We start from the raw sequence: 26985 nt of genomic DNA on the forward strand, positions 1-26985 counted from the left end.
TGTGATTATCAGTAAAAATGCATTTAGAAGTTAATGGATGCAAACAGCTTAACACCAGGCACTTACATTGTGTGTAAAAAAAAATGCACATTTAAAATATAGATAATGTAAATTATAGTTTAGATCAAATTACTGAAAAAACAAAACAATAATAAATCAAATTTTTAAATCAGAAGATTATTTAATTACTCAAAAAAATATTTATAAATGGGACTTGTAAACCATACTTTAGAATTACATAATGCAGAGGGTAATAATAATACAAATAATAATTTAAAAACTCATTTTCAAAAATGTTTGATAAATGAAAGATACTTTAGATCAAATGATGTTTTAATGAACATATCATTTTCCTTTAAATATTGGTGAACATATTATTGTGCGAAAACGTAACAATAATATGGCAAAAGCTAGATAAAAACAAATTTTAGAAGCTAAAATAAATAAATATCACAATGTTTCTATTAAAAAATTAAGCTTTAATTTTGACTTTGGGTTTTCTAACCTTTTTAGAATGTTCAACTGAAACTTGTTTCTAATCCTGCTGAATTCCATTATGTCCCTTGGTTTTTCTGCCAGCCAAAACTTGTCAAATTCATAAAATAGATAACCTAAAACACATTGAATGCATATTTAAAAAAACAAATGTTAAATTGAATTTAATGAGAACAATTACAAGAAATATTAATGGCTTTTATGCACAAAAGTCATTTTCTTGACATTTTAGCGTATTTAATACAAAACAATGGCTGGGATGCACTTTTTTTTTTTTCCTTTTTTAAATCCAGCAAGGCACTTTGAAGAAATGAATGAAACTGTGCATGGTGGAGTTTCCTTAAAAGAAACACATATTTCTTGAATTTTCTATGTCATTTCTGTGTTAAAATTAAGAGCTGTGATGCTTCAACTTCTGCACAGGGTTCAAGCTGAGCTCAAAAGTTCTAAAACAAACGAGCTGATGTGTGCATCACATGACTTCCTTTTACTCCAATTTCATGTAATTTCTCCATCATTGGCAATTTTAATGTGATTCAATTGTTTACTCTTTAAATATCACCAACAGTGGCCAAAATAAAACATTGGCGACAAAACTTGGTGACCAAAAGACTGGCGATATATCGCCAAGTGTCCAACAAATTATAACACCACTTGAGTTTACATCGAAATTAACAATGATTTCCCCTTAAAAAAAGGGGCAAAAGACCCCTTTAGAAACTTCCGAATGCAACCAAAATTGAAGGCGCACAACTAGGTCCCACTAGGAGTCTACGTACCAAATTTCAACTTTCTAGGACATACTGTTTTTGAGTTATGCGAGATACATACGCACATACATATGGACGTCACAAGAAAATTCATTGTAATTAACTAGGGGGTCGTCAAAATGGATATTTCGAGTGCCTGTAGGTTCCTAGGCATATATCCCCGTGTGGTCGGGTCAAAAAAAACTCAACATTCATTCGGGGGTGAGAAAATTGGAAATTAAGGCCGATTTTTGAGTGAAATTTTTTTCGCGAATACAATACTTCCTTTTTTGTAAAAGGAAGCGATTTAGATAATATTTTCGCATTTTGCAAAAAATGTGGCCGTATCAGAAACCCTGCTCCTGGAGCAGTATTTTAAAAGTCGAGTTCATTTCCAGCCTGTTGGTAAGTAATTATTTGCTACAGTGGAATTTTTAAAAAAATCCCAAGCCCTTCACAAGTGAGGAGATTTTGTCACTGATGGCTAATAAGCATTGCTTTTCAGGTTTCTTAGCAGTTTTACTAAAACAGCTTTAAAGCAGATGTTTACTTTTTCAATAGAACCTCAATAACCCGACACTCCAAGGGAACATGAAAACATGTCGACTTAAGTGGATGTCGACCTAATGAGGTTCCAAAATTTTGATTCCTAAAGAGTTTCTGTACCACTTACATACTAATACTTAACATTCATTGTGAAAATTAATTGCAAATGAATTTTCTTTTCTTTTTTTTTTTTTTTTTTTTTGAAAAGTATACGAAAAAATCCCTAATATTATTTGAATACCTTGTGAGGAATAAATCCATAATTTTTAAAAAGAGATAAAAGCTTCTTGTCAGTTAGATAAAAAGTCCTGCTCTTATAGGGGTTCCTGCAAATGACTGTCAAGTTAGAGAGGTTTTCGGCTGTTGAAATATGCATTGAGCCAACCAAAAGAAAAATAAATGTTGAGTTACTGGGGTAGTCGCGTAATCCGCATTTCAAGTTACCAAAGTTTTACTGTATATTGATTTTTTTTCTTTGCTGCATGACCCATTGCTACATTGCTACATTTACCCATGCTATCATGTTTATTTTTACAGTCTTTTTTGAACCTTTTTCAATGGACCCAAGTAAAAAAAATAAATAAGTAAACCATCTAAAACTAAGTATGTAAGTTTTATTCACAACAGAAAGAATTTGATTATAGAATATAAATTTCAATTACAGAACGCAAAAAAAGGAGGAAAGGTTCTTAGGACTAACCAAGAAAGCCGGAATTCCGACAAAATCTCATCCCTGATATAATTCAGTTGCTTTCCTTTAAAAGAATATTACTGATCCAATTAAACATTTTCAATGTACATGAGTGACTCTCGCAGCAAGATCACCTACAACTTTTAAAAAATGAACAAGCTTGTTCAAATCAGAGTTAAATGTATGGGTTAAAATAAAGAAGATCCTATGATTAACAGATCATTAAAAAGAATGAGGTTGCTTATGCCTATAAGAAACCTATTTCTGACTATTTGGGTCTAAATTTACAAAAATCATATGTAACACCTAGTGAACATGGTTGGCTTGTTTTGTAAGGTTCCAGAATATATTTTTCGATTCGTAACATCAAACATAACAATGAGCAACATGGATCAGCTTTGCGAGCCCCATTAGATCAGCAGTTGTAGCTTAGGTGGGCACCACTGATTTAACTTAAAATATGGCTTAGATTATGCAAATGAAAATATGTTGTTGTTTTTTAGAATCTCAGAATTGCCAACATTTCAAGATCAGTGAGAGAACTATTCAAAAAAAAAAAAAAAAAACTTAAGGAACATTTGGCTAATTTGAAGAACACTTTATAATCTAATACACTAAGACACTCAATTCTAAAATTTAGAAAAAAGCCCTGACTATAAAATACAGTAACTTTTTCCACATACCAATGAATGTTCTCACTAAACTTTACAAAAAAAAAAAAAAAAAATTAAAACAATAACTACAAATTAAGATGAAATTAGGTGATAAGGACAAAAGATTGTACAGGGAAAGCTACTTTTTTTTTCTTCAAAGATACATAAGTAGCTGGTTTAGCATTTTATATCACTAAACATAGATTTTTAACGAACATTAACTATTCAACAAAATCTTGTTTGTTAATTGCTCTAAAAGCAATGCTTTTAAAGATTGCAATGATAATAAGTGTACTGTTGTTATTAATACTGAATAAGGACTAGTCCAGAGTTTAGCCTATGATAGCATCTTAGGAAGAGAAAGCACAATCTAAATTGCAAAAATAAAGACACAACCTTTTTGCTTTTTTTTTTTGAGCAATCACGATTGCTTATTGTTCTCACTTGACCTACCTTGACGTTGTGGTTCCTTTTTCAGCTTGGACCAGGGGCCTCTGCAGCACCACCACCCACTGACGGCGGCGCGGCTGCTCTGGTCCTAAGCACTGCCCCCAGAACCCTCTTCTGCTGGGTGGTGGCGTCCATGTCCTACACACACATGCTCATACACACTCGCCTACGCGCGCGCGCCTTTACACACATACACACGCCTACGTGCACACACGTAAGCCTACACACACACAACTATACACACGTAACCACCCAGGAGGAGGGACATGCTTGGGGGGAGGGAGTCATTTCTAGAAACAATAACTTGAATGAGTAGGGTCTTGTTGCAACTCGTGATTGCGAAAAACATAATTTGAATTCAAAGTTTCAGAATTCAAATTAGAGTTAATTCGGAACTCCAGCGCTCGAATACGCTACCTTGCGGTGATTTATAAAACTGCGTCTGCACCTAAAACATTGCCACGTTGCGCATCACGTGTGTCTGTTGACGTAAACACAGGCAGTTTGTTCTGAGTATTTATTAACGCAATCGATGTGTCTTAGTTTGCTTTCAGCTACAGAAATTAATTCGTCCCTTAGTAGTATTCTCGAGCTTCTCAAAATAATGTTAGTTTTTCTTATTTCTTTCAAAAAAGTATTAAATGGTGGAAGCGTAAACAAGAAAAGTCTGGATTAACAAAATTGGATAACGTAATACCAGGTAAAATTTTTTATCGTTTTGTATGAATTTGTAAGAATATGAGTTTTTTTTAATCTTAAATTAATTTAACTAATCATATTTTACAGCAGCATTTAATTGGAATGGACAGTATGCAAAATATTTTCTTGAATTTATTATCGTAGAACAAAATGAAAAATGTTTAACCGAGAAAGAATTTACTTTATTCCTTTTATTCTCAGCTGAAAGGTTTCGCCAAATTTGTTTAGGGTTATAGTAGTTTTAGTATTGTGCAAGCAAAGTAGCCTTGGCGAGTTTTCGCATTTTTAGTTAAACCATTTTTAATTTTTATCATGAGTGGAATAAAATGATAGTAAGATTACAGAATTCGATAAGCAAAAAGAAATAATGGTCAATCAACTGAAAAGAAAACTACCACCATATATAAACTGTGAGTACACATTTTATTTATTTTGTTCTGAGTGAATTTGAATCAGTTTTTCAATTCGATGGAAAAAAAAACGAACTTAACAACATTGACTGGACACTTTTCCTTAACCTAATTCCACATAAATGATTTAAATAACCTTTGTTACTACAGTATCCTACTGAAATAGACAGTATGCAAATAAATTTTCTTGAAAATATTTATCGCAGAACAGATTGAAAAATCCAGAAAGAACGTTAAGAATTTGAACAATAAAAAATAAAAGTTCGCCAAAAATCTGTTTATAGGCTTATGGTTTTAAAATTATGTGAAAGAATAATGTATCTTGACAAGATTTCGCATATCAGGTAAATCATTTCCATGACGAATGAATTAAATGCATGATTTCTTTGGATATCCAATCATATAGTCATAGAAATTGTTGAAAGGTTGTGTAAAGCAGAGATTCAGACAGCTGAACATAAACAAATACGTTTAATACGAAACATGGGGACACACATACAGCAAACATATAGTAAAGTAGTGAAGGACCCTGATAAACAGACTGCGGCTCTTTAAATAGAATAGAGGGCAGATTTTCAGCATCCAATGATGTTTCTTAAATAGCAATAAGCTTTCTCCAAAGTCCGATGGTGGATTAAAGAAGAGATTTTGCGAACTCCGTGGAAAGCTGCAAATGTCTCTTCCAATAAGAAATAAGCACAGTTCTTTCTTTTAAACCAATGGAGAAAGCGATTACATTCAACACCCGCCCTTAATCGCTTATTACTAAACAACACAATGACATAAGTTCATGCAATTTAAATTTAGGAAGAGCCTTAGTAAACATATCAGCAATTTGTTTATCAGTAGAAACATATTCAATATATATATTTTCAACATTTAAAATATTTCTAATAAACTTTAACTTAACATCAATATGTTTCAATCTACCAGAACTATTTTCATTAGTTATACATTTGATTGCAGATTATCTTCATATATGACAATGTTATTTACAGTAAGAAATTCACATGCAATATTTTTATAATACACTAGATCTATTAAAGACTTACCAACTGCGAGTACCTCAGCTTCAGTAGAAGAAACAGCTATTGAACTTTGTTTCTTCACGCTCCATAAAATTGGACACTTTTTATAAAAAATAACGTAACCTGAAACTGATTTGCGATCACGCGGATCTGATGCCCAATCTGAATCAACATACATAGATAAATCAACATTAGAGTCACAACACTTACTATACACAATTTTATATTCCGATGTACCTTTTAAATATCGCAGAATTTTTAAGTCCATTCCAAGCCGATTCTGTTGGATTCTCCTGCAATTGACTGAGACAGTTCACAGCGAACAGTATATCGAGTCGTGTTGTCATCGCAAGATACAATAAAGATCCAACTAGTTCACGGTAAGGTCCTTTGAAGATAGTTCCTTCCTCAAAGTCAGCTGGAGTTGACTTTGCTTCTAAAGGTGTTGCACTCGGCTTGCACTCACTCATGTTAAATCTCTTTAATATTTTAAGAATATACTCCTTTTGATCTAGCACTAATTTAGTAGAAGTAAATTCCATACGAATTCCTAAAAACTCAGAAGCTGGTTCGAGTTTGGACATCTGAAATTCATTTTGAAGAAGTTTAATCACAATCATTATTTCCGAATCATCTGATCCAGCAATAAGAATATCATCAACGTATAAACAAATTATTTTTCTTCCATTCACAATTCTGATAAAAATACACGGTTCCGAGTTTAACTGCTTAAAATTAATTTTCAACATAAATTGCGAAAATCTGAAGAACCATTGTCTAGGAGCTTGTTTTAATCCGTATAAACTTTTATTTAATTTGCATACTCTGCCAGATGAATCGTTGAATCCTTGCTGTTGTTCCATAAAAACAATTTCTTGCAACTCACCATTCAGAAAAGCTGTTTTCACATCCATCACATAAGCCTTTAAATCCTCTTGAAGAATCGAAACAAGAACTAATCGTAAACAAGGCATCCCAATGACTGGCGAATAAGTTTCTACGTATTCCTTCTGCTGGTCTCCCCTTGCGGCTTTGAGAGTTTCGTCTCTTTTCTTCCTAAACACCCACTTACACTTTATGGGGGTCGCGTTATCAGGGAGATCTACCAGTTCCCAAGTTTTGTTTATCTGGATAGAGCGCAATTCTTCCCCCATCGCGACTTTCCACTGGGCTTGTTGTTCTTCCGGTAGTTTTGAGATGTCATGAAAGGTCAACGTTTCTTCTGACGTGTACATTGCTTCAAATCGCTCTGGCATTTTACTTTTTCTTTTTGATCGTCGGGGTGCAGCTGCGGGCGTTTTGGTTTCGTTTTCTCCTAACTCTTTATTTACATCGGTGCTGTGTTTTTCCTCGTATTTTTCTTCTCCTTTCGGGAGCTCGTCTGGTGAATTACTTCTATCTTGCACATATACTTTATTTTCATTGAAGCGAACATTACGTGACACAATAACTCTGTGCGTATCAGGATCCATTAATCGATATCCCATGCTAGAATATCCAATGAAGATCATTCGTTTAGATTTCGGATCTAATTTTTGTCTGCGAGTATCAGGAATTTTGGCATAAGCATCACAACCAAATAATTTTATTTGATTTAAATCCGGTTTCTGGGAATATTTTAGTTCAAAGGGTGACATATCATTTATGCTTGAACTAGGGATTCTGTTATGAATATATGCTGCAACTTGAATAGCATATCCCCAACAGTTCTTAGGTAAATTTGCATCATATAAAAGTGCACGGGCTTTATCAAAAAGTGATCTGTTCATCCGCTCTGAAATTCCGTTCAATTCGTGAGTATAAGGGGGGCAGGGATCTATCGTAACTCCAAGTTTATTTGCTATCACTTTAAGTTCACCTGAAACATATTCCTGGGCATTATCACAACGAATTTTTCGAACGCTTTCATTCAATTTGAGAAACTTTTTGATTTCCACGGGAACATCACTTTTCTTTTTAAGAAGACGAACTTCACAAAAACGAGAATAATCATCAACTAATGTTAACACATACCTTTCACCCGCTTGAGTTGGTGGGTTGACCGGACCGCATAGGTCAGAATGGATTGTCATCATGGGAGCTTTTTCTCTTCTTCGGTTTCCAATTCCTATAGGGTTCGCGGACTGCTTCGCTAACACACAGCTTTCACAAAATTTTTCACTTGTTGGTAATCCTAGTTTGCTCAGAACATGGTTTCCGGAGTGTCCTAACCTGCGATGCCACAGTTCACCTCCATCTTTTTCTGCAACAAAGGAATTTGAAATGAAGGGAACAAAATCACTTGCATATTGACCTTTTGAATTCAGCTTGCACAAAACGAAGTTTGTACTTCCCTTTTCAATGACTGCTTCGTCATTCTTGAAGCTCACAGTGTATCCAGCTTTTTGTATCTGTTTCACTGAAATGAGGTTTCCATTTAGTTCTGGAACATATAACACATCTTTCAGTAGGATCTCCTGCACACCGTCACCTAATACACCGCGAATATTTCCTATTCCTTTTACTTCCAGTTTACTGGCTTTTGCAGCGCATGACACAGTTCCTGAGGATGGTTTTAACTCCTCAAACCATTCCCGATGTGCACACATATGAGCTGTAGATCCGCTATCTACTATAAATGACCGATGTTCTACTTCGCCAACAACGAAAGTCACTGCAACTGCTCCATCCTTTGATGATGTATTTTTTTTTTTTTTGTCTGGACTGTGCAATTCCTCTTAAAATGTCCTTTTCTTCCGCACTGGTAGCAAATTATGTAACTTCTACAAAATTTCGCAATGTGCCCTCTTTTGCGACACTTGTTACACACTACCCGATGATTTGTAGAAAAGGCTGCACCATTTGATGACTCTGTTTTCCAAGATTTGGGCTCCGAGACTCGACGATCTCTCATCAGCGCTTCAGCATCCAGAAGACGACCGCAAACAAACTCTAAAGTCAAGTTCTCCGAAGGCTGATTTTCTATTGCAGATTTCGATGCGTCATACTCTGCTGGAAGAGACATCAAAAGATAGACAATACTGTCCATGTCACTCACTTTCACGCCACACGATTTTAGTTGGGTAACGAGCCTGTTCACTTCATCAATATGCTCCTGCATGGATGAGTCCTTTTTCATTTTCAAAGTTGAAAGTCTCTTTCTAACCAATATCTGACTGACCGCTCCTTCTCGAACATAGATCGATTTCAATTTTGCAATTACTTCAGCACAAGTCCTTTCTTCCGAAAGCGAAACCAAAACTTTATCACTAAGAAATGATAACATCAAGGCATATGCCTTCTTACTCGCTAAGAGTTCATTAGCTTTCGAAGAATCCGCTTCACGTTCCAAAAACATCTCTAAATTCGTTGCTGCGAAAACCGCTTCCATTCTCCTGCACCACAGAGAGAAATTCCTTCCGTCAAAAGGCTCAACGGAATATTTTATCTCGTCCCCCATGTTACTCCGCTATTGCAGTGATTTAGTAGCTGGGAAAAACTTAGAACTAACCACGCTCTGCTGTTGAAAGGTTGTGTAAAGCAGAGATTCAGACAGCTGAACATAAACAAATACGTTTAATACGAAACATGGGGACACACATACAGCAAACATATAGTAAAGTAGTGAAGGACCCTGATAAACAGACTGCGGCTCTTTAAATAGAATAGAGGGCAGATTTTCAGCATCCAATGATGTTTCTTAAATAGCAATAAGCTTTCTCCAAAGTCCGATGGTGGATTAAAGAAGAGATTTTGCGAACTCCGTGGAAAGCTGCAAATGTCTCTTCCAATAAGAAATAAGCACAGTTCTTTCTTTTAAACCAATGGAGAAAGCGATTACATTCAACAGAAATAAATTATCTAGTGTTAAACGTTACTCTTGACAGTCTGCCACGTATGTGCACTATGTGACAAAAATGTCAACAAATGCTGGAAATGTCACGAAACTGAACTTAATATGTACTAATGTATAGAAAAAACGGTACAAAATGAAAATGCCGTTCGAAGCGAACCAAAAATTTATGAATTCCGAATTCAACATCGTGAAAATGGCTGCTTCAGAACAACTTACTGTGTGTTCTGCATTAATTGTTTACTTTCGTAATACTTTTTGGTTTCTAATCTCTTTCTATATGGGTCAGAATAACCAAAAGACTTTGAAAAATCTTTTCAAATGAATAAAGCGAAAAAATCATACATACGAACAAAAATCACAACACTTTTAGCATTTTCTTCGTTACCACATGCGTTTGTTTTAGTTTTCAATGCCGCCATTAGACAGTGACTGCAGTGCCCCCTATAGTTCGTTGGAGTTGCGAATAAAGCTACTTTTATTCGCTAAAAAATAATGATAATAAAAATAAATCAGCACCTCTTGGCGCGATTGGCGCCAAAATTGAACCAAAGCCTGTTTACATATGGATTCACATATATTCCAAATTTCAACCAGAACGTAGCATTACTTTTTGAGATAGGGCACTCGCAATGGAAAAAAAGAACGGGCGATTGCGCTACCCCCTTTTTAGCTGTTGACACCAAAATAAAATCAGCTTTTATACCCACTAAGGGCTACTTGCCGATAAATTTTTCTTTCATTCCGTTCATTATTTCTTGAGATACAGCAGTCACAATTGCGACAAAAAACGTTCTATAGCTCAACCCCCGTTTGAGTTATTCACACCATAATTGAATCAGCACCTGTTCCTGTTACTGGCAACATATGGACCAAATTTTGTTTAATTCCGCCAGTTACTTCCTGAGGAATAGCAATCACGCGTAACTCAAAAAACGTCCCATTGCTCCACCCCCCTTGGAGGAATTCGCGCCAAAAACCAATGGGCACAAGTTCACATAAGGGCACATATGTGTACCAAGTTTCGTTCCATTTCATGCGGTAGTTTTTGCTGTAGAGCGCCCACAAAAAACTGGTCACACACAGACGTGACACACATACACACACACACATACACAGACAGACATTTTCCAAAAATAGTCGAAATGGACTCAGCACACCTCAAAACGTTCGAATCCTTCGAAATTCGAAAATTTGCACGAATCCAATACTTTCTTCTATATATTAGATATAGAAGAAAGTAATAAACCACTACCCATCATAAAAACTCATCAATATAAGTTATATCACTTCAAAAAAAGAATAAACCTTCCAAAACTCATTACACACTTTTATCCCATTAATATCCTAAAAACAATAATGAAACTATTGCCAAAACATATTAGAAAACAAAGTATCATAAAATTAAATGTAAGCAGACGATAAGTTTTGAAAAGCATATGGCAATTGGATGATTCTGTTCCGACTTCTTACTTAACAAAAAAGAAAACATTTAAATAAGAAATTATTTAAGTTAATTCGGTTTATTATTGATTTATTTGCAACAATATTGCTAATTAATAGCCGATGATCGAGTAACCCGCGTATTTCAACAATGAAACTCGCGCCACTGCATGATAATCTGATAATATGTTTTGGTAATATTTAACATGCAGGAAAAGGCTTTATCGTAACAAGGCTGAACTCGATCCGGTCACTTAACTGTTTTACTGGTAAGACTGAGTCATTTCAGGGGAAGGAAGAAACGAAAAAATTGTCAACAATGAACGCTATCTACTGGAGTTAAGGGTTAATCCACTGGAGTTAGGGTTACAACTATCAAAATATCACCACACAAGCAATGGCTTCGTTCAAATGTAGAAGTGATTTTCACCCGTCATACCTTGACGAGTGACTTTCTAGTTTTATAATAAACGATATTTTTTTCAGTTCACAAGATTATAAATTGAAGTTTACAAAATTCGTTTTCATGAGTTGGGGAATGTGAGGCAAAGTGAAACGGTTAAGATGACGGCAGGGGCGGCAAATAGGGGGAGCAAGAGGGGGCGGTTGCACCCCCAAATATTTTGCGCAAAATATTAAGAAATCGGGAAATTCAATTCACATAACGCGCGAATCAGTGATCATATTCGGAACTCCAGCGCTCGAATACGCTACCTCGCGGTGATTTACAAAACTGCCGAATGAACTAAAACATTGCCACGTTTTAGTTCCATGTGTGTCTGTTGACGTAAACACAGGCAGTTTGTTCTGAGTATTTATTAACGCAATCGATGTGTCTTAGTTTGCTTTCAGCTACAGAAATTAATTCGTCCCCTAAGAGTATTCTCGAGCTTCTCAAAATAATGTTAGTTTTCCTTATTTCTTTCAAAAAAGTATTAAATGGTGGACGCGTAAACAAGAAAACTCTGGATTAACAAAATTGGATAACGTTCAGGTAAAATTTTTTATTGTATGAATTTGTGAGAATATGAGCTTTTTTTAATCTTAAATTAATTTAACTAATCATATTTTACAGCAGCATTTAGTTGTAATGGACAGTATGCAAAATATTTTCTTGGATTTATTATCGTAGAACAAAATGAAAAATGTTTAACCTAGAAAGAATTTACTTTATTCCTTTTATTCTCAGCTGAAAGGTTTCGCCAAATTTGTTTAGGGTTATAATTTTGGTATTGTGCGAGCAAAGTAGCCTTGGCGAGATTTCGCGTTTTTAGTTAAACCATTTTTAATTTTTATCATGAGTGGAATAAAATGGTAGTAAGATTACAGAATTCGATAAGTGAAAAGAAATAATGGTCAATCAACTGAAAAGAAAACTACCACCATATATCCGTAAGAATTTTGTTGATGATTTGCATAACATGACACAATTAAATCGTAACTCAGAAATTAGAAAAATCGAAACAGAAAATTTTTAAATGAACCGATTAGGGAATTCGAGAGAAATAACTCAGCTACAAATGGAAAAAAAATAAGCGCTAGCCAAGCAAGGCAAAGAAGTATCATCTTCTTTCGATAATAATTTGTAATGTCATATTGAATTTTCTAGCATTAATTGTTGTTCTTGTCAGGCCACAGTTATTATTTAGTTTTATCAAGAATTGATAAATATCGAATTCAACATCATGAAAATAGCTGCTTAGAACTACGAACTACGTAGTTTGCATTAATCTTTGACGTTTAGTAATGCTTCTTGAATTCTCATTTCTTTCTACGTGGGCCAGAATATCCACAAGACTTTGAAAATTAATTTAAAAAGAATAAAGCGAAAAAAATCATACGTACGAACAAAAATTACAACACTTTTAGCATTTTCTTCGTTACCATGTGCGTTTGTTTTAGTTTTCAATTCCGCCATTAGACAGTGACTTCAGTGCCCCCTATAGTTCGTTGGAGTTGCGAATTGGGGGAAGTGGGTGATGGGTGTTTTTTTTTTTTTTAATTTATATATATATATATATATATATATATATATATATATATATATATATATATATATATATATATATATATATATATATATATATATATATATATATATATTTATATTTATATTTGAAAAAAATAGAAAAAAAAAGCTTCCATAAAAAAAGTTGTGGCAAGAATTGTAAACTTGGGTTGATTATGTTTCTGTTATTACTTGGCAGTACCTCAAACAAATGATCTGCACAGATTGTTGAGAACAAAGACTGAAGATAGCACGTGATATGTACAATCATAGGCAGCTGGTACACGGAAAGAGTGTGGGTTCAAAAAAAGTGCAGGTTGGTGGCATGTCCACAGAAGTTGATATTTCTTTTTGTAAACTTGAAATATATTACTGGCTTTTAATAAAACTGATTTGATAACTTCTAAAAATGTGGAATATGGCATCAAAAATCAGGACGAATGGCTACTGCAGACTTTCCCCTTCCCTTTTAAAGCTCCATTCTTATGAAATAAGATTAAAAAAAGTTCATTTATATTGAATTTTTAGCTTTTACTTTCGTAAAAAAAATCAATCCACCCTATAAAAGATCACTTTTCAATTGATCATTAATTTTTAACTCTGAAAAGTGAGGGACCAAATTCCCTTTACTTATAGATGTTAGGGGGGTGGTTGCACCCCGTTGCCCCCTCCCCCATACGAGTCGCCTTTGTATACTACTTTTAATTTCACCATGGAAGTGAAAGAGGGGTATAAAAGTCAGATTTCTAAGACTTTTATCACTTTCTTTTTTAAGTAAAAGAGTAAAACAGGAAGGGCAGGTACAAGGTTTTTCATCCTATTCACAAGCCTAATACATTTTAACAATTACTTAAAGTTTTTTTTTCTTTTTTCTTGTTTGTGTTCCTAAGCTAAAAAAACTTCAGACTTGTTACGAAAATCAACAACTTTCTAAAGATTATTGGTTCTAAGAACTCATACAAATTACAGCTGCATTTATTTTACCAGGGGTCTGGCCGGAGAGGAGAATATTTGGGTTCGTTAACGGACCTTTCACATAATCCCGATCAACAAAAATAGACTCTTCACAAAATTCTGATAAACAAGATCAGATCTTTCACAAATTGTTTATTGAAAGAGCAAATCTGAAAGCAAAATAACGCGTATTTCTGTGTGCGTATTTCTGTGTATAAAACCGTATTTCTGTGTATAAAACCGCGTATTTCTGTGTATAAAACTGATAATTTTTGGAACCTTTTTTGAAGTCAAATTAGAGGGATCAGCTTATAGGAAGATAAATAATTGCTACTGCCAAATAAATATAATGCTTGTTGTTCGTTTCTTGGAAAGAAATTAACAGCTGAAAATAAGTTTGGTCTTAAATTTTGTTTGTTTGTTTTATCACATCTAATTAGCAGCAGTGTTGTTGTAAACTTTTCTGAAAAGGCTTTGGTAAGCACTTTTCTACCACTCATGATTTGATAAACAATAACAATAATATATATCTGCGAAATAGACTTCGAACTGCAAAGGGATAGTAAGGGGGGGGGGAATACGATCGCTTCAGATAGGGTTACCGACTTAAAAATTATCACCACTTAGTGTCTGGCGTTGAACCTTTGTAATGACTTGATTAGAAAATATTCTCATCATTTTACCAGCTTGTCAATATTTGCATTTTTACGGTGCACAGCGATGTTTAACTGTTTTTTGGGGAGAAAATTATATGGTTTGATTTTTCAATGCTAACAAGGATGATTAACTTTAAATAAACTCTTTTAATTACCTTTTTTTTCCTCTAGACGTCTACATTTTGAAAAATGCAATCTTTTAATATCCGATATGAGAATTATATTTTGTTCTTTTATAAAGCTAACTTCGCTTTATTAGGATGCAAATAAATGAAAAAGTCTCTTTATTTTTGTTAGAATTCTCATTTCAAGTTTTTAAAGCAAAATTACATTTTCTTTTATGAGTCAAAAATTAAAATGCTGAATCAATGGTTTAATTTTATTTATTTATTTATTTATTTATTTTTTGCTTCAACTGTGTCCACAGATATTAATGAAATGTTTATCATAGGACTCTAAAATGCAATTTAAAAATAATCTTATCAAAAATATTTCTTTTACTTACCGTTTTTATACTTTTGATGCCTTCACTTTGAGAATTGCGAACTCTTTGCATCCGCTATGGAAATCCTATTTTTCGAATTTTTGATGTTTAAAATGGTTTGTTAAGAGGTAAAGAAATAAAATCTCTGTTTATTTTTGTTAAAATCACGAAATTTATAAGTTTTAAACAAAATTCTGTGCTTTTGAAGAGTGTCTTGGGTCAAAAAGTTAAAAGCTGAACCCTTGTCTGATTTTTTTTTTTTTTTTTGTAACAATTATTTTAAATACTGTACAGAAATATTTCTAGTATAATTTAACATAATGTAGAATGGCCAGGGATAAAAACAGCCCGAAGTCAAAAAAGAGGAAAAATTGCGAGGCTAAAAATTTGAATATATATATATATCTTTTACATTAAGTGAAATTATATCAATACTATACTGTCTTTCAAATATTAATAGATATATTTTTTTTTACTAGAAGAAATGCTAACAAATGAATAAATAAAATAAGCTTGCATTTATTTAAGATTTTAACAGATATATCAATTCCATTTACCACTTTCATTTTCCCATAGCCCACAAATCAGGTGAAATTAAAACTTTATAATGTGACATATGAGCCGCTCAGAAGCCAATGCGGTTAAGTCCATTTTTTGATATTTTCTGATTTTTGGAAATTTTGATGAAATAAATAATAATTTTCTTAGTTATTAAAGGATTTATTTGTTGGTTACTTTTTTATAGGTTAGACAGCCCTTTTTTTAATAGCTTCTGAATACATTGTATAATAATTTCAGAAGCCATTGTGAATAAGTCCACCTTTTATCAATATTTTTTTACATAAACTTTGAAATAAAAATTAAATTATTCTTCTTCTATCGATATTTGTTGGCAACACTGAAAAACAAGAAATTCATAGTACATGAAGTCATAATCCCAAACGCAGATACTTAAATTCAGATCTTTCTATTGCAAAAATGTATAACCTGTATATCAAACAATGTAATGAAGAGCAAATTGTACAAGTAAAGGAAAAGTTTTATTACCATATGTTTTCGACCAAAATTTAACTTACATTTTAAGCAACTTTCAAAAGATACTTGTGCAAAATCTGATTATTTGGTAATAAAAAAACAATCTACAATAGATGAAGAAAAAAATGCAACTGAAGTTGAACATGACGAACACTTGCGAAATGCAGAAATTGCCCGTAATAGTATGGCTAATGATCGACTAAGAGCTTGAGACAAAATATACGTATTTCGTTTTGATTTAGAAAAAGCATTACCATTTTTGAAACTATCCACATCAGTGGCTTATTACAAGGGAAACTTATATGCATACAATCTTGGTTGCCATGATTTAAAAGCTAACGAGGGCTACATGTATGTTTGGCCTATAACCCAAGCATTGCGGGGTTCACAAGAAGTATCATCGGGTTTAACTAAACACATTGAATTGTACGCAAAGAATTTTCACAAAATTATAATGTATTCAGATTCATGTTCAGGACAGAATTGAAATACAAAAACTGTTAAGTTTACTGAAATTGGTTCAGAGTGAAGATATAAAAGCTGAATCAATTGAGCTTAAATTTTTATTAAGTGGGCACAGTTATTTGCCCAATGATACTGATTTTGCAGTTGTAGAAACTTATGCAAAAAAAAAAAAAAAAATCCGTATATTTATAACCTAGTGCTTGGTATCATATAATACAAAATAGTAAAAGATACAAAATAGAACCCTTTCAGAGTTGTCGAAATGAATCAACAAGACCTTTCCACAAAACCATTGGAAGAAGCTGTTACCAACAAAAAAAAGAAAGCAAGTGGACTAACAGTCAATTGGCTTAATATGAGATGGATAAAATTGGAAAGGTCAAACCCAAGCAGCCTTAAGTTCAAACATAATTTTGACGAGGATGATACCTTTCATGTAATTGATATTAAGAAAAAAAAAATAGATAGGCCAGTAAATTTAAAAAATATAACTCAACATATATTATATCCTAAAGGCAGAAAAATTTCAAGAGAAACAAAAAAGACATCATATGTTTATTAAAGTATATATCTCCAATTAAACACCAATTTTACAGGACATTAAGGACAACACATGGAGATCAAGATTTACATTTAAATAACTCGGAAGAAGATGGTGTTTGTTGTGATGAGTAAACATAAAACTTATGACAATAAATGAAATTTTATTATTTTTACATAAATTTCTTATATTTTTCAAGGTATAAGTAATACTTATACCGTGTTTTAGGACTTATACCTTTTAATAAGCCAAAAGGTATAAGTCCTAAAATTTTTAAGATGCTGTCATTATTTCAATAAATACTTACGTTTTTATTTACACATCCTGTACATATCTTGATTTTTTGCGGAGTTTACACCTCGAAAAAAGATTTTATGCACTTTTCTAATTAAATTAATAAACCAAGAATTTTAAAAACTAATGTATCAAAAAACATTAATTTTCTCAATTTTTGTGTTTTGGACTTAACCACATTGGCTTCTGAGCGGCTCATATAATGCTATAAAACTTCCAAATAATTAAACACTTAATACAAGCTGAATCATAGGACACCATGATTACAAAATGACATTATCAGTGTAGCTAACCTTTTTGTGGAGCAGCTGAGTATATACTACAAAAATCATTAAAAAACTAAATCCAATCTAAAACTTTTTGAGCTTTGATGGTCATTTTAAGTACTAGCATAAAAATGATTATTTTTAAATTGATAAAAAAGTTTTAAACACTATGTCATGATTTGAGAAGATAAGCATCTTTAATTTGCTATATTTACATGTCTGTTATAATAAAATAGCACATTATAATTAAAATACATTTGAATGTATTAAGATCTTTGGTAAGCCTAATAAGCATTAGAACTAGATTTGAAGAACGATGTTGGCTTAAATTAACTCGGATGGAATAGAATAAACATATTTGAATGGACGTGGCAGTCTTCATAAAAAATGAATAAAGTATAAGAAGGGTTGAAAATATTAGTCAACAAAAAGGTATTAATGTCTAAACAGTAGAATGGCATAACAGATAAAAATGAGAGAGTGTAACAGAAGCGGATGCAATCGGATTTCAAAAGCTACATCTAACGATTGCACCCACCATCACTCTCCAGCATTTCTCCCTCCATTCCTATTTCACCCTCTTCACCAACACAGCAAAAAGTTCCTTGCTTCTTTCTACTCAAGAAAGAATGTATGCCTCAGCAAGAATCCTGATGGGAAGGTCGGGGCAGAAGGGAGGTGAGGGGGTATTTGCGCGATCGCTAAAAAGTGACTGTGAAATGGACGGGGCAAAACAATGAGCGTACAAGTCTTCAGCAAAAAACAAAATACATACAAGAAAGGTTGAAAATAATAGTCCACAAAAAGTTATAAAGGTTTAAGTGACAGGATGGCATAGCAGACAAAAATGAGAGAGTGTTATGGAAGCGGATGCAATCGGATTTCGAAATGCAAAAACGCCGACGCTTTCTATGTCATTCTCGCTTTCTATGTCATTCTCGAGCCTTTTTCCCTCCCCACTCACAAAACGAAGCTCCTTCCTTCTTTCTACCTTAGAAAGAACACGTGAGTCAGCAAAAATCTTGATGGGAAGAACGCGATCATGATCGATCGCTGGAAAATGCTCTGCGTCCGAGAAATGAAAAAAATACAAAACGCGGAAAATCGCGGATTCGCGGAAGCTTTTCATCCCTGAATGGTAGATAAATATTGATACTTGAGAGAGCGATGCCACTCCCCCCCCCCCTTTTGCCAAATGCTAGAGAAAAAAACTCCAGAATGGTATTCTCGACATAGGAGAGGAAAACACTCAAATTTAAGTTTAAATGATGCAGTGTGTGCCATCTCTAAATTCTAAAATTTCATTTTAACATTTTTTTTTTTTTTTGCAAAATTATTTGATTTTCCGCAAAATTAATTCATTTTTCACAAAATTATTTGATTTTTCACAAAAAACGGACCCTGGGAAAAATCCTGAACAGACCCCTGTTTACACTTATTTGTAAGAGGTAAAATGTTGATTTCTTCATCATTATCTTAGACAACTTAAATTCCAAAAAGTTAACTTTAGCTGTGATAAATGTTCTAACATATACTCACAGTAGACAAAGTGAAAATCTTGCACACATGGTACTCCTTTCACTGTGTTATAAAAATGGACTTTAAGAATTTCATCTTTAAGTAAATGATAAGCCATACTAGTCAAGTTGATTCCAACAATAGCAAATGAATACCTGAAAAATATATAACAAAAAGGAAACAATATGAATTCTAGACACATTTTAATAATCACATGACGATTAAAAGCAGCAAAGTAGTTTTATAGAGTTCAAGAAAATTAGCAACATAAAATTTGAATAAATTTCCAAGAAAAGGTATCTTCTTTACAGAAAATCAGGTTTTTACATTAACACTTTACACTTACCCATAAACTGGATGATTTGAATGTAATAAAACATGCCTAGCTGCATCTGTATGCTCTGTAGCAAAGTACCTGTAAAAACATATGTAAGAAGATATACTCTTGAAATTAATTGAAATCTTAGTTGGATTCAAATTACACATATATTTTTTTATACTTACAATAGATTCTCTAAGCCCAAAACACCCATTCCACGAAAATCAGTTTTGGGATCATCACCTTGAAAGCCAATACTGGACCACTGCTTAGAAATTCTGTTCTGCAACTTTTCTTCAGGTTTCAAAAGTTCCCACAGCTGAAATAAAACAGTTGAAATTTATTATTATCCTAAAAATCGCCCGTCAAGGTTTGACGGGTGAAAATTGCTTCTACATTTGAATGAAGCCATTGCCTGTTTGATGATATTTTGATAGTTGAAATTGTAACCCTAACTCCAGGGATTAACCCTAAACTCCAGTAGATAGCGTTCATTGCTGACCATTTTTTCGTTTTTTCATTCCCCTGAAATGAGTCTTACCAGTAAAACAGTTAAGTTGCTGAATCGAGTTCAGCCTTGTCACAATAAAGCCTTGCCCTGCATATTAAACATTAACAAAACATATTATCATGCCGTGACACGAGTTTCATAGTTGAAACTTGCACGTTACTCAATCATCGGCTGTTATAGATATGAGGATTAGAATTGTACCTTATCAATACCAATATTTGAAGAGTGATAATAGGTTGATGAATCTATTATTAGTATACTTGCAGATGAAGTTAACTATAATGAAATTTTTCCATAATCAATTAGAATGATAATTTAACAAATAGGCTAACACAAAAAAAAAGTTCTTTTTCTTCTTTTTTTTTTTTTTAAAGCTCGGAAAACCTTTCCCTTTTCTCTTAATCTGCTTAGCATTGACTTTAGAATGATATTCTATTTTTTACATACAATCACATTAATTGTTGCAAATCAAGCTTATTTTTATACATGAGGCTTTAAAAAGGTTGAATAATGAGCTCAAGTAGTAAGGATTCAGCCTGAAAAGGCTAACTGCACAAAAGTGAGGCAAAAACTACAAAATAGGAAAACCTAAGAGAAGAGTAAATTTTAAATGTGATTAAAATTTTGATGATTAATGGTAACTAACAAGGAGTTAAACAACAGTATGGTATGATAAAATGATCTAATAGTTAATTAAAATCTTTTTTTTTTTTTTTTTTGAATGCCTTAATGAAAACTCTTGATGTTGAAATGAAACACAAATTAGTTATGGCAAAGGAATGCTTGAAACTTTTCTCATTTGAATTCTCATCAGTGGTGCAGTTAAGGGAGGGCACAGAGTGACTGAACGTGTCCATCCTCCTTCATGTTCTTACTTTAACTGTACCATCCCTCCTCACAAAATTTAATTATTGAAAATATAATTAAAAAGACATCAACAATGTGTTTTTAATTTCACACTAAACAATAATTCTGTGTTTTGTTTGTGTCTGAAAGAGTTTCTCTAGGCCTGTCATTTAGGGAGGTCAAGAGGGACAAAAGCCCCCCTTCCCCCTTGGACAAATTAATGTTTATTAATGTTTTCTCATATAAGTAGCCATGGTTTTCGTTGTTTATGGATGCAGTTTATGGAACTTGCAGAACTCATATATACTTAGACCACTGGATAAATTCAAAATGACAGGCCTGAGAGTTCAACCTTTTTTCTTTTCCAACATTATAAATCACTATTCTCATATAAATAGGCACCAAAAATAGCATTAAAAACTGTATCTAAGTGTAAAATTTTGAGTTATGAAAAATATAGGTGTATTTCATAGGCATAATTTCAATTCGTTACACATAAGATTTAAGGAGAAAAACATGATTTTAATTAGAACTGAAAAATAAAGTCTAATACCTTAAGTAGTTTATTTTCATGTTCCTTATTTTCAGAAGAATAGGAAGTTTTCCTCAGTACTTCAACATCATGAAGCAATTGCTTGTAGCCATAAATTTGAAAAAGACAAATACGATATGTTTGTATAAACCTGTAATGATATAAATTGCAAACCTAAAGCATGTTCACAAGTTGCAACACTTTAGTATAAAATTATAAAAATAACAAGAACTTACGGGACATGAACAGATGGTTTAATGTCTTTAATATCGAGTGTTAACTTGACAGCATACTCAATGCAATTTTTACTTGTATTTTCAACAAATCTTCCTTGTGTCGCTAAGTTAGTTAACTGCTGAACCATTTGAATAATGTCAGGCATTCGAGATAAGTTCAAAGACATTTCTGGAAACAAAAAACAAAACAAAAAAAAAACATTTGAATAGATTATTTTCAATTTTGTTACTTTAAAATTAAAGATATGTTCTCTAGCTATTCAATAAATTTTTAAGATTTATAAATATGTTATAATGCTTATAAGATGTGATTTTGTTTTATGCTTTGCTTAAAGAAAAGGTTTCCATTATCATGTACATTTATAGTGAAAATACTATGCCGAACAATTACTTTTCTCACCTCTATATTAGTCATGGTGTATAAGAAAAACTTCAAATTTTTAATTTGTTCTAAACTGTAATTTTAGAGTAATAGCAATATTGCAAGAATGAAAATCTGTCACACACACAGAAAGAGGGATCTATGTCGCTTTGCCTGTTGAAGTACAGTATAATGCAGTGTAGTTAAATTTAGAGCAATACATTCTAAAAATGTAAAATTAATTTATAAAAATAAAATCAACAGATTTTAATTAATGGTTTTGTGATATAAATAACTTGATTCATATCAATTGATTTCAAAAAAAAAAAAAAACTTGATTTAAATTAACGAATCCTGCCAGAATCTGCTTGGAAAAATTAGGGAAGTAAAAATTTTGCTAGTAAAGTGAAAGATTTAAATTATATATATACACTCACAAAAATACTATACAATAGGTTACTGATTAACCAGATCAATCAAAGACTTACCTAACTTTAATGGTCAAAATCATTGATGTTCCCCTGGTCTGTGACCAGTAAAAATTGCTTTGGACCATTAAAACATAAAATTCGGTAGAGTCTGAGAGACTAGTGGCGATCAAAATCAATTATGAAACGTGCAATTTTACTTTAAAAAAAAAAAATCTTTTTTTTTTTTGTAATTTATTTAGTTTAAGTGTTGGTATTTTTTTCTCAAACAAGTTTTAAAGAAAATAAATTAGCCATTATGAAGATTTTTTTGAAAAGTCAAAAAGATGTAAATAAAATGGTTATAAGTTTATACAGAAACATAATTCATGTAAACATTCATATTGTGTTAAGCGAACTATCTTTACCCTCACTGGTTCGCAAAAGTAGTTACTTTTCTAAGACTTTTTAACGCTGCCTTATTAAGAAAGATCTGTCTGATGAGTTTTGAAAAAGCAAATTTTTCCTAAATGATGTAATATTTACGATACACATCTAGCAGGTAATTCTCTAAAGTAATCAAGAACAGTTAGTAATTAATAGCCAACCTACTCATCTGAACTTAGCGCACAAAATCATTTAGCAATTGATATCAAGTATCAGTGTAAATTAGTATAATTGAAGGAAAATGAACAAAAATCTGCTTACCAACTTTATCTGATCTCGAAAATCCAAATTCTTCACCGTAGCATATTCTTTGCAATTCGCACAAGCGAGTCGTTCTTCGCAGAAACCATTTTAAAGCGGGTCTAACATACCAGTACAGGCATGACCACAATCTAATTAAAAATCCGAGCATATTCAGCGCTTTTCAGCTATGACTGAACTTTTGTAGAATTTCCTTAAAAAGGGTAAAATAAAACTACTTAATGAATTGATTATCATAAACACGTCAGACGTACACAATGATTAAATTTAAATTTCATACCAGCGTGTTTTGCGATTGCTGGAACAGAAAAAGTAAATAATAACAGTACAACGTTGCCATACTTAAATACTAATCTCTTTGCAGACGCTAAGGATATGTTCGAATAGGGAATCTTAATAACCACTGATGTCCGCTTGCTCTATTCGAACATACCCTATTCACAACGCCAACAAACTATAGGGGACGCTGCAGTCACTGTCTAATGGCGGACGAAAAAACTAAAACAAACGCACGCTGTAACGTATAAATTGCTTCTAAACTTAGGAAATGACAGAAATTTTTGTTCGCATGTATGATTTTTTGTTCTTTATTCATTTGAAAAGATTTTCAAAGTCTCTTGGTTATTCTGACCCATGTAGAAAGAGATTCGAAATCAAAAAGTTTTACCAAAGTAAAAAATTAATGCAGAACACACAGTAAGTTGTTCTGAAGCAGACATTTTCACGATGTTGAATTCGGAACTCATACATTTTTGGTTTGCTTCGAACAGCATTTTCATTTTGTACCGTTTCTTCTAAACAGTAGTACATATTATGTCCAGTTTCGTGACATTTCCGGCATTTGTTGACATTTTTGTGACATTTCCGGCATTTGTTGACATTTTTGTCACATAGTGCACATACGTGACACACTGTCAAGAGTAACATTTAACACTAGATAATTTATTTCTATGACTATATGATTGGATATAAAAAGAAATTATCATGCATTTAATTCATTCGTCATGGAAATGATTTAACTGATATGCGAAATCTTGTCAAGATACATTATTCTTTCACACAATTTTAAAACCATAACCCTATTAACAGATTTTTGGCGAAACTCTTACACCGATAATGACAGCTTTTGCAGAGCAATCAAGTCAAGTTGGCGCGATATTTTAGCGATAAAAATTCCAAACTTTTATTTTTTATTGTTCAAATTCTTAACGCTCTTTCTGGATTTTTCAATCCAGCGATAAATATTTTCAAGAAAATTTATTTGCATACTGTCCTTTTCAGTTGGATGCTGTAGTAACAAAGGTTATTTAAATGGGATTAAAGGTTATTAATGTAGAATGAGGTTAAGGAAAAGAGTAATTTTTCAGCATGGCCCTAGTGTCCAGTCAATTTTGTTAAGTCCGCTTTTTTTCATCGAATTGAAAACCTGATACTTATTCAAATTCACTTAGAACAAGATAAATAAAATGTGTACTCACAGATTATATCAGATATTTTTGATGTTACGTTGTTGCGAATGACGATTCCAAATGATGAATTACGCAAATAAAAAAAAAATACGCATAACAAACTGTTTGTTTTGCCCAAAATGAACACGTGGAACGCGATGTTTTAGTTTTTCCGGCAGTTCTGTAAATATCCGCAAGGTAGCGCATTCGAGTTCTGGAGTTGCGAATACTTAAGAACAGTTCCGTGAGTCAAACAAAAAATTAAAATTTTGCACTATAAATATTGTAATACCGAAAAGCAGTGTATTTTGAAATGAGAGAGGTCGAGGGGCACTTTCAGTGGCATGCCCCCCTTCCCACACACACTGCAGGGTCTGCGAGTATGTAGATCCGGGCCTGATGACCAAGGCCGCACAGAGGGTAGGAAAGCAGGGGCAGGGCCGTCCGAAGAGACTGACCATGTTATCTTTCCTTTTATTAAAAAAGACAGGAATGTGTTAGTATTTTAAATTAAATCTTTAATAATAATAAAGCTGAAAGTCTCTCTGTCTGGAAGCTGCGTTTCTTAGATTCTTCATTTTCGGCAAATTTCTGGGAGGGGGGCCCCGGATTTCTCCTCTAATTAACATCTCCGAATAATGTCTAAAACTGCGTTTTCAGAACAACAATTTTGAAAAATTTCCAGGAAGAACCCTAAAATACCATTCTCCTTAACGTAATTAGAGAAAAAATATAAAATTTTTCAAGTTTCAATTTCGAAAACTGCCGAGGAAAACGCTCCCAGGCCACTTTTCCACCCTAGCATCAACAAAGATCATCTAGAATACATTTTTAAGACCACACAAATTAGAAAAAAACATCCTATTTTTGATTTTTGGGCTAATTGCTTTATAATTCTGGAACAAAAGACTAAGTGTCTAGCAAGCTGGGGGTGATGAGTCAGTTTGGCATTTAAATATGAATAGCATGGGTGCTCTAGACATAACTAAAAAAGACTGCTAAGGTTGTTTGTACTTGTTCAAATAATTTCAACTTTCCAAAAACTTATCTCATTTTTTAAGTTATCTGACCCCTCAGATTATACTTTACGAAGTTATAATTATTCTTGTTTTTTTGCTTTCTAAATTACGGTTTTTTCGTCACTTACAGATATATTTTCATGACAAAATTGTTACTTTTCATCTACTATTGCAGAAAAAAACCCCTAACAATATTATTATATTAATATTTCATAGTTTCTATCAAAGACTTTTACAAAAACTTATCTGAACAATATAATATATAACGAACACTTCATTTTAACACATTTCCAACGTTCTGTTTCTCCGCCCTCCTGTTTCATCTATTCGCCTTTTTCTAGTTCTCAGAAAATAAGAAATCCTTCTAAATGCTACGCTGTCGAAGCCTCCCCTTTCCTCCAAAATTATTACAGAGCACCTCAAATTTTGTTTTCAAGTCTCCGATTCCCTGAAAATTACCGGATGAGAGTCCCTGGATATCTTGCCATCCAACAACATGGGAGATTATTTAATGTTCCGTTTTTGGGACTTCAATTTAAAAAAAATTGCTCGGCCCCTAACGCCAACAAATATGATCCACAGTCGCGTGTTAGCGATTACAATTTCGAAAAAATTAACGAGAAGAAACCGATGAATCTTTTCTGATAACACCATTGAAAAACGCTCTCTAGTAGGACTTCAAGTTTGAAAGTTCCCAAAGTAGAGAGCCCTAGTACAGTCTTTTCCTTTGACATCATTGAAGGTTGTCTACAATTACGTTTAAGACTTCAAAATCGAGAAATATTGGGCAGGAGATGTAAATCGATTCGAAAAATCGATCGAGGACAATCCTTCGAGTCATATTTTCACTAAAGTCAACAAATATGGTATACAATCGCGTTTTTAAGACATTAATTTCGAAAAATTTTCAGGGAAGGTATTCAAAACTTTTCTCCCCTTAACATTACCAAAGATCGCCTAAAAATTCGTTTTTAGAACAAGAATTCTGAAAAATTTCCGGGGGAGGAACCCCGAAACTCCTCTATTTCTACGTGCTCATCATCGAGTACTGACTGACCTTCTTTCAAAACCAGAAGTTTTATCACCTCATTCTCTCCACAAGCAATTGATACAAGATAAAAAAGAGATGGAAGCTTCGAAGCAAATTTCATATGTAGAAAAAAAAATTAAAGTCCCCCCCCCCCACCAATTATTTTAAGGGGCCACTGCTTCTGCCCCTTACATACCAGACACTTCTCATAATGTGCCCCAGCTCCCCCTACTTCTACAAAGTTCCTACGCCTCTGGGTAGTTGTGTATATGAATGTGTGTATGAGCGTGGGGGGGGGGGGGGGGGTATGTGTATGTGTGTGTAGGCATATGTGTTTGTGTCAGTGTGCAG

At 33.1% G+C, this 26985-nt stretch overlaps 1 protein-coding gene across 1 annotated transcript; it reads right to left on the reverse strand.

Moving 5' to 3' along the window:
- LOC129217372 (ELMO domain-containing protein 2-like) lies at nucleotides 1-23379 on the reverse strand. The gene is made up of 7 exons (XM_054851661.1): nucleotides 23138-23379; nucleotides 21662-21830; nucleotides 21447-21576; nucleotides 19722-19855; nucleotides 19564-19632; nucleotides 19239-19372; nucleotides 1-611 (listed from the first exon to the last, which is right to left on the reverse strand). The coding sequence occupies exons 1-7, from the start codon at nucleotides 23286-23288 to the stop codon at nucleotides 451-453; spliced, it is 948 nt and encodes a 315-aa protein (XP_054707636.1). The 5' UTR covers nucleotides 23289-23379; the 3' UTR covers nucleotides 1-450.
- Between the last annotated feature and the right edge of the window lie 3606 nt (nucleotides 23380-26985).

This window comes from Uloborus diversus, chromosome 2 (assembly GCF_026930045.1).
Source record: "Uloborus diversus isolate 005 chromosome 2, Udiv.v.3.1, whole genome shotgun sequence".
NCBI lineage: Eukaryota > Metazoa > Arthropoda > Arachnida > Araneae > Uloboridae > Uloborus > Uloborus diversus.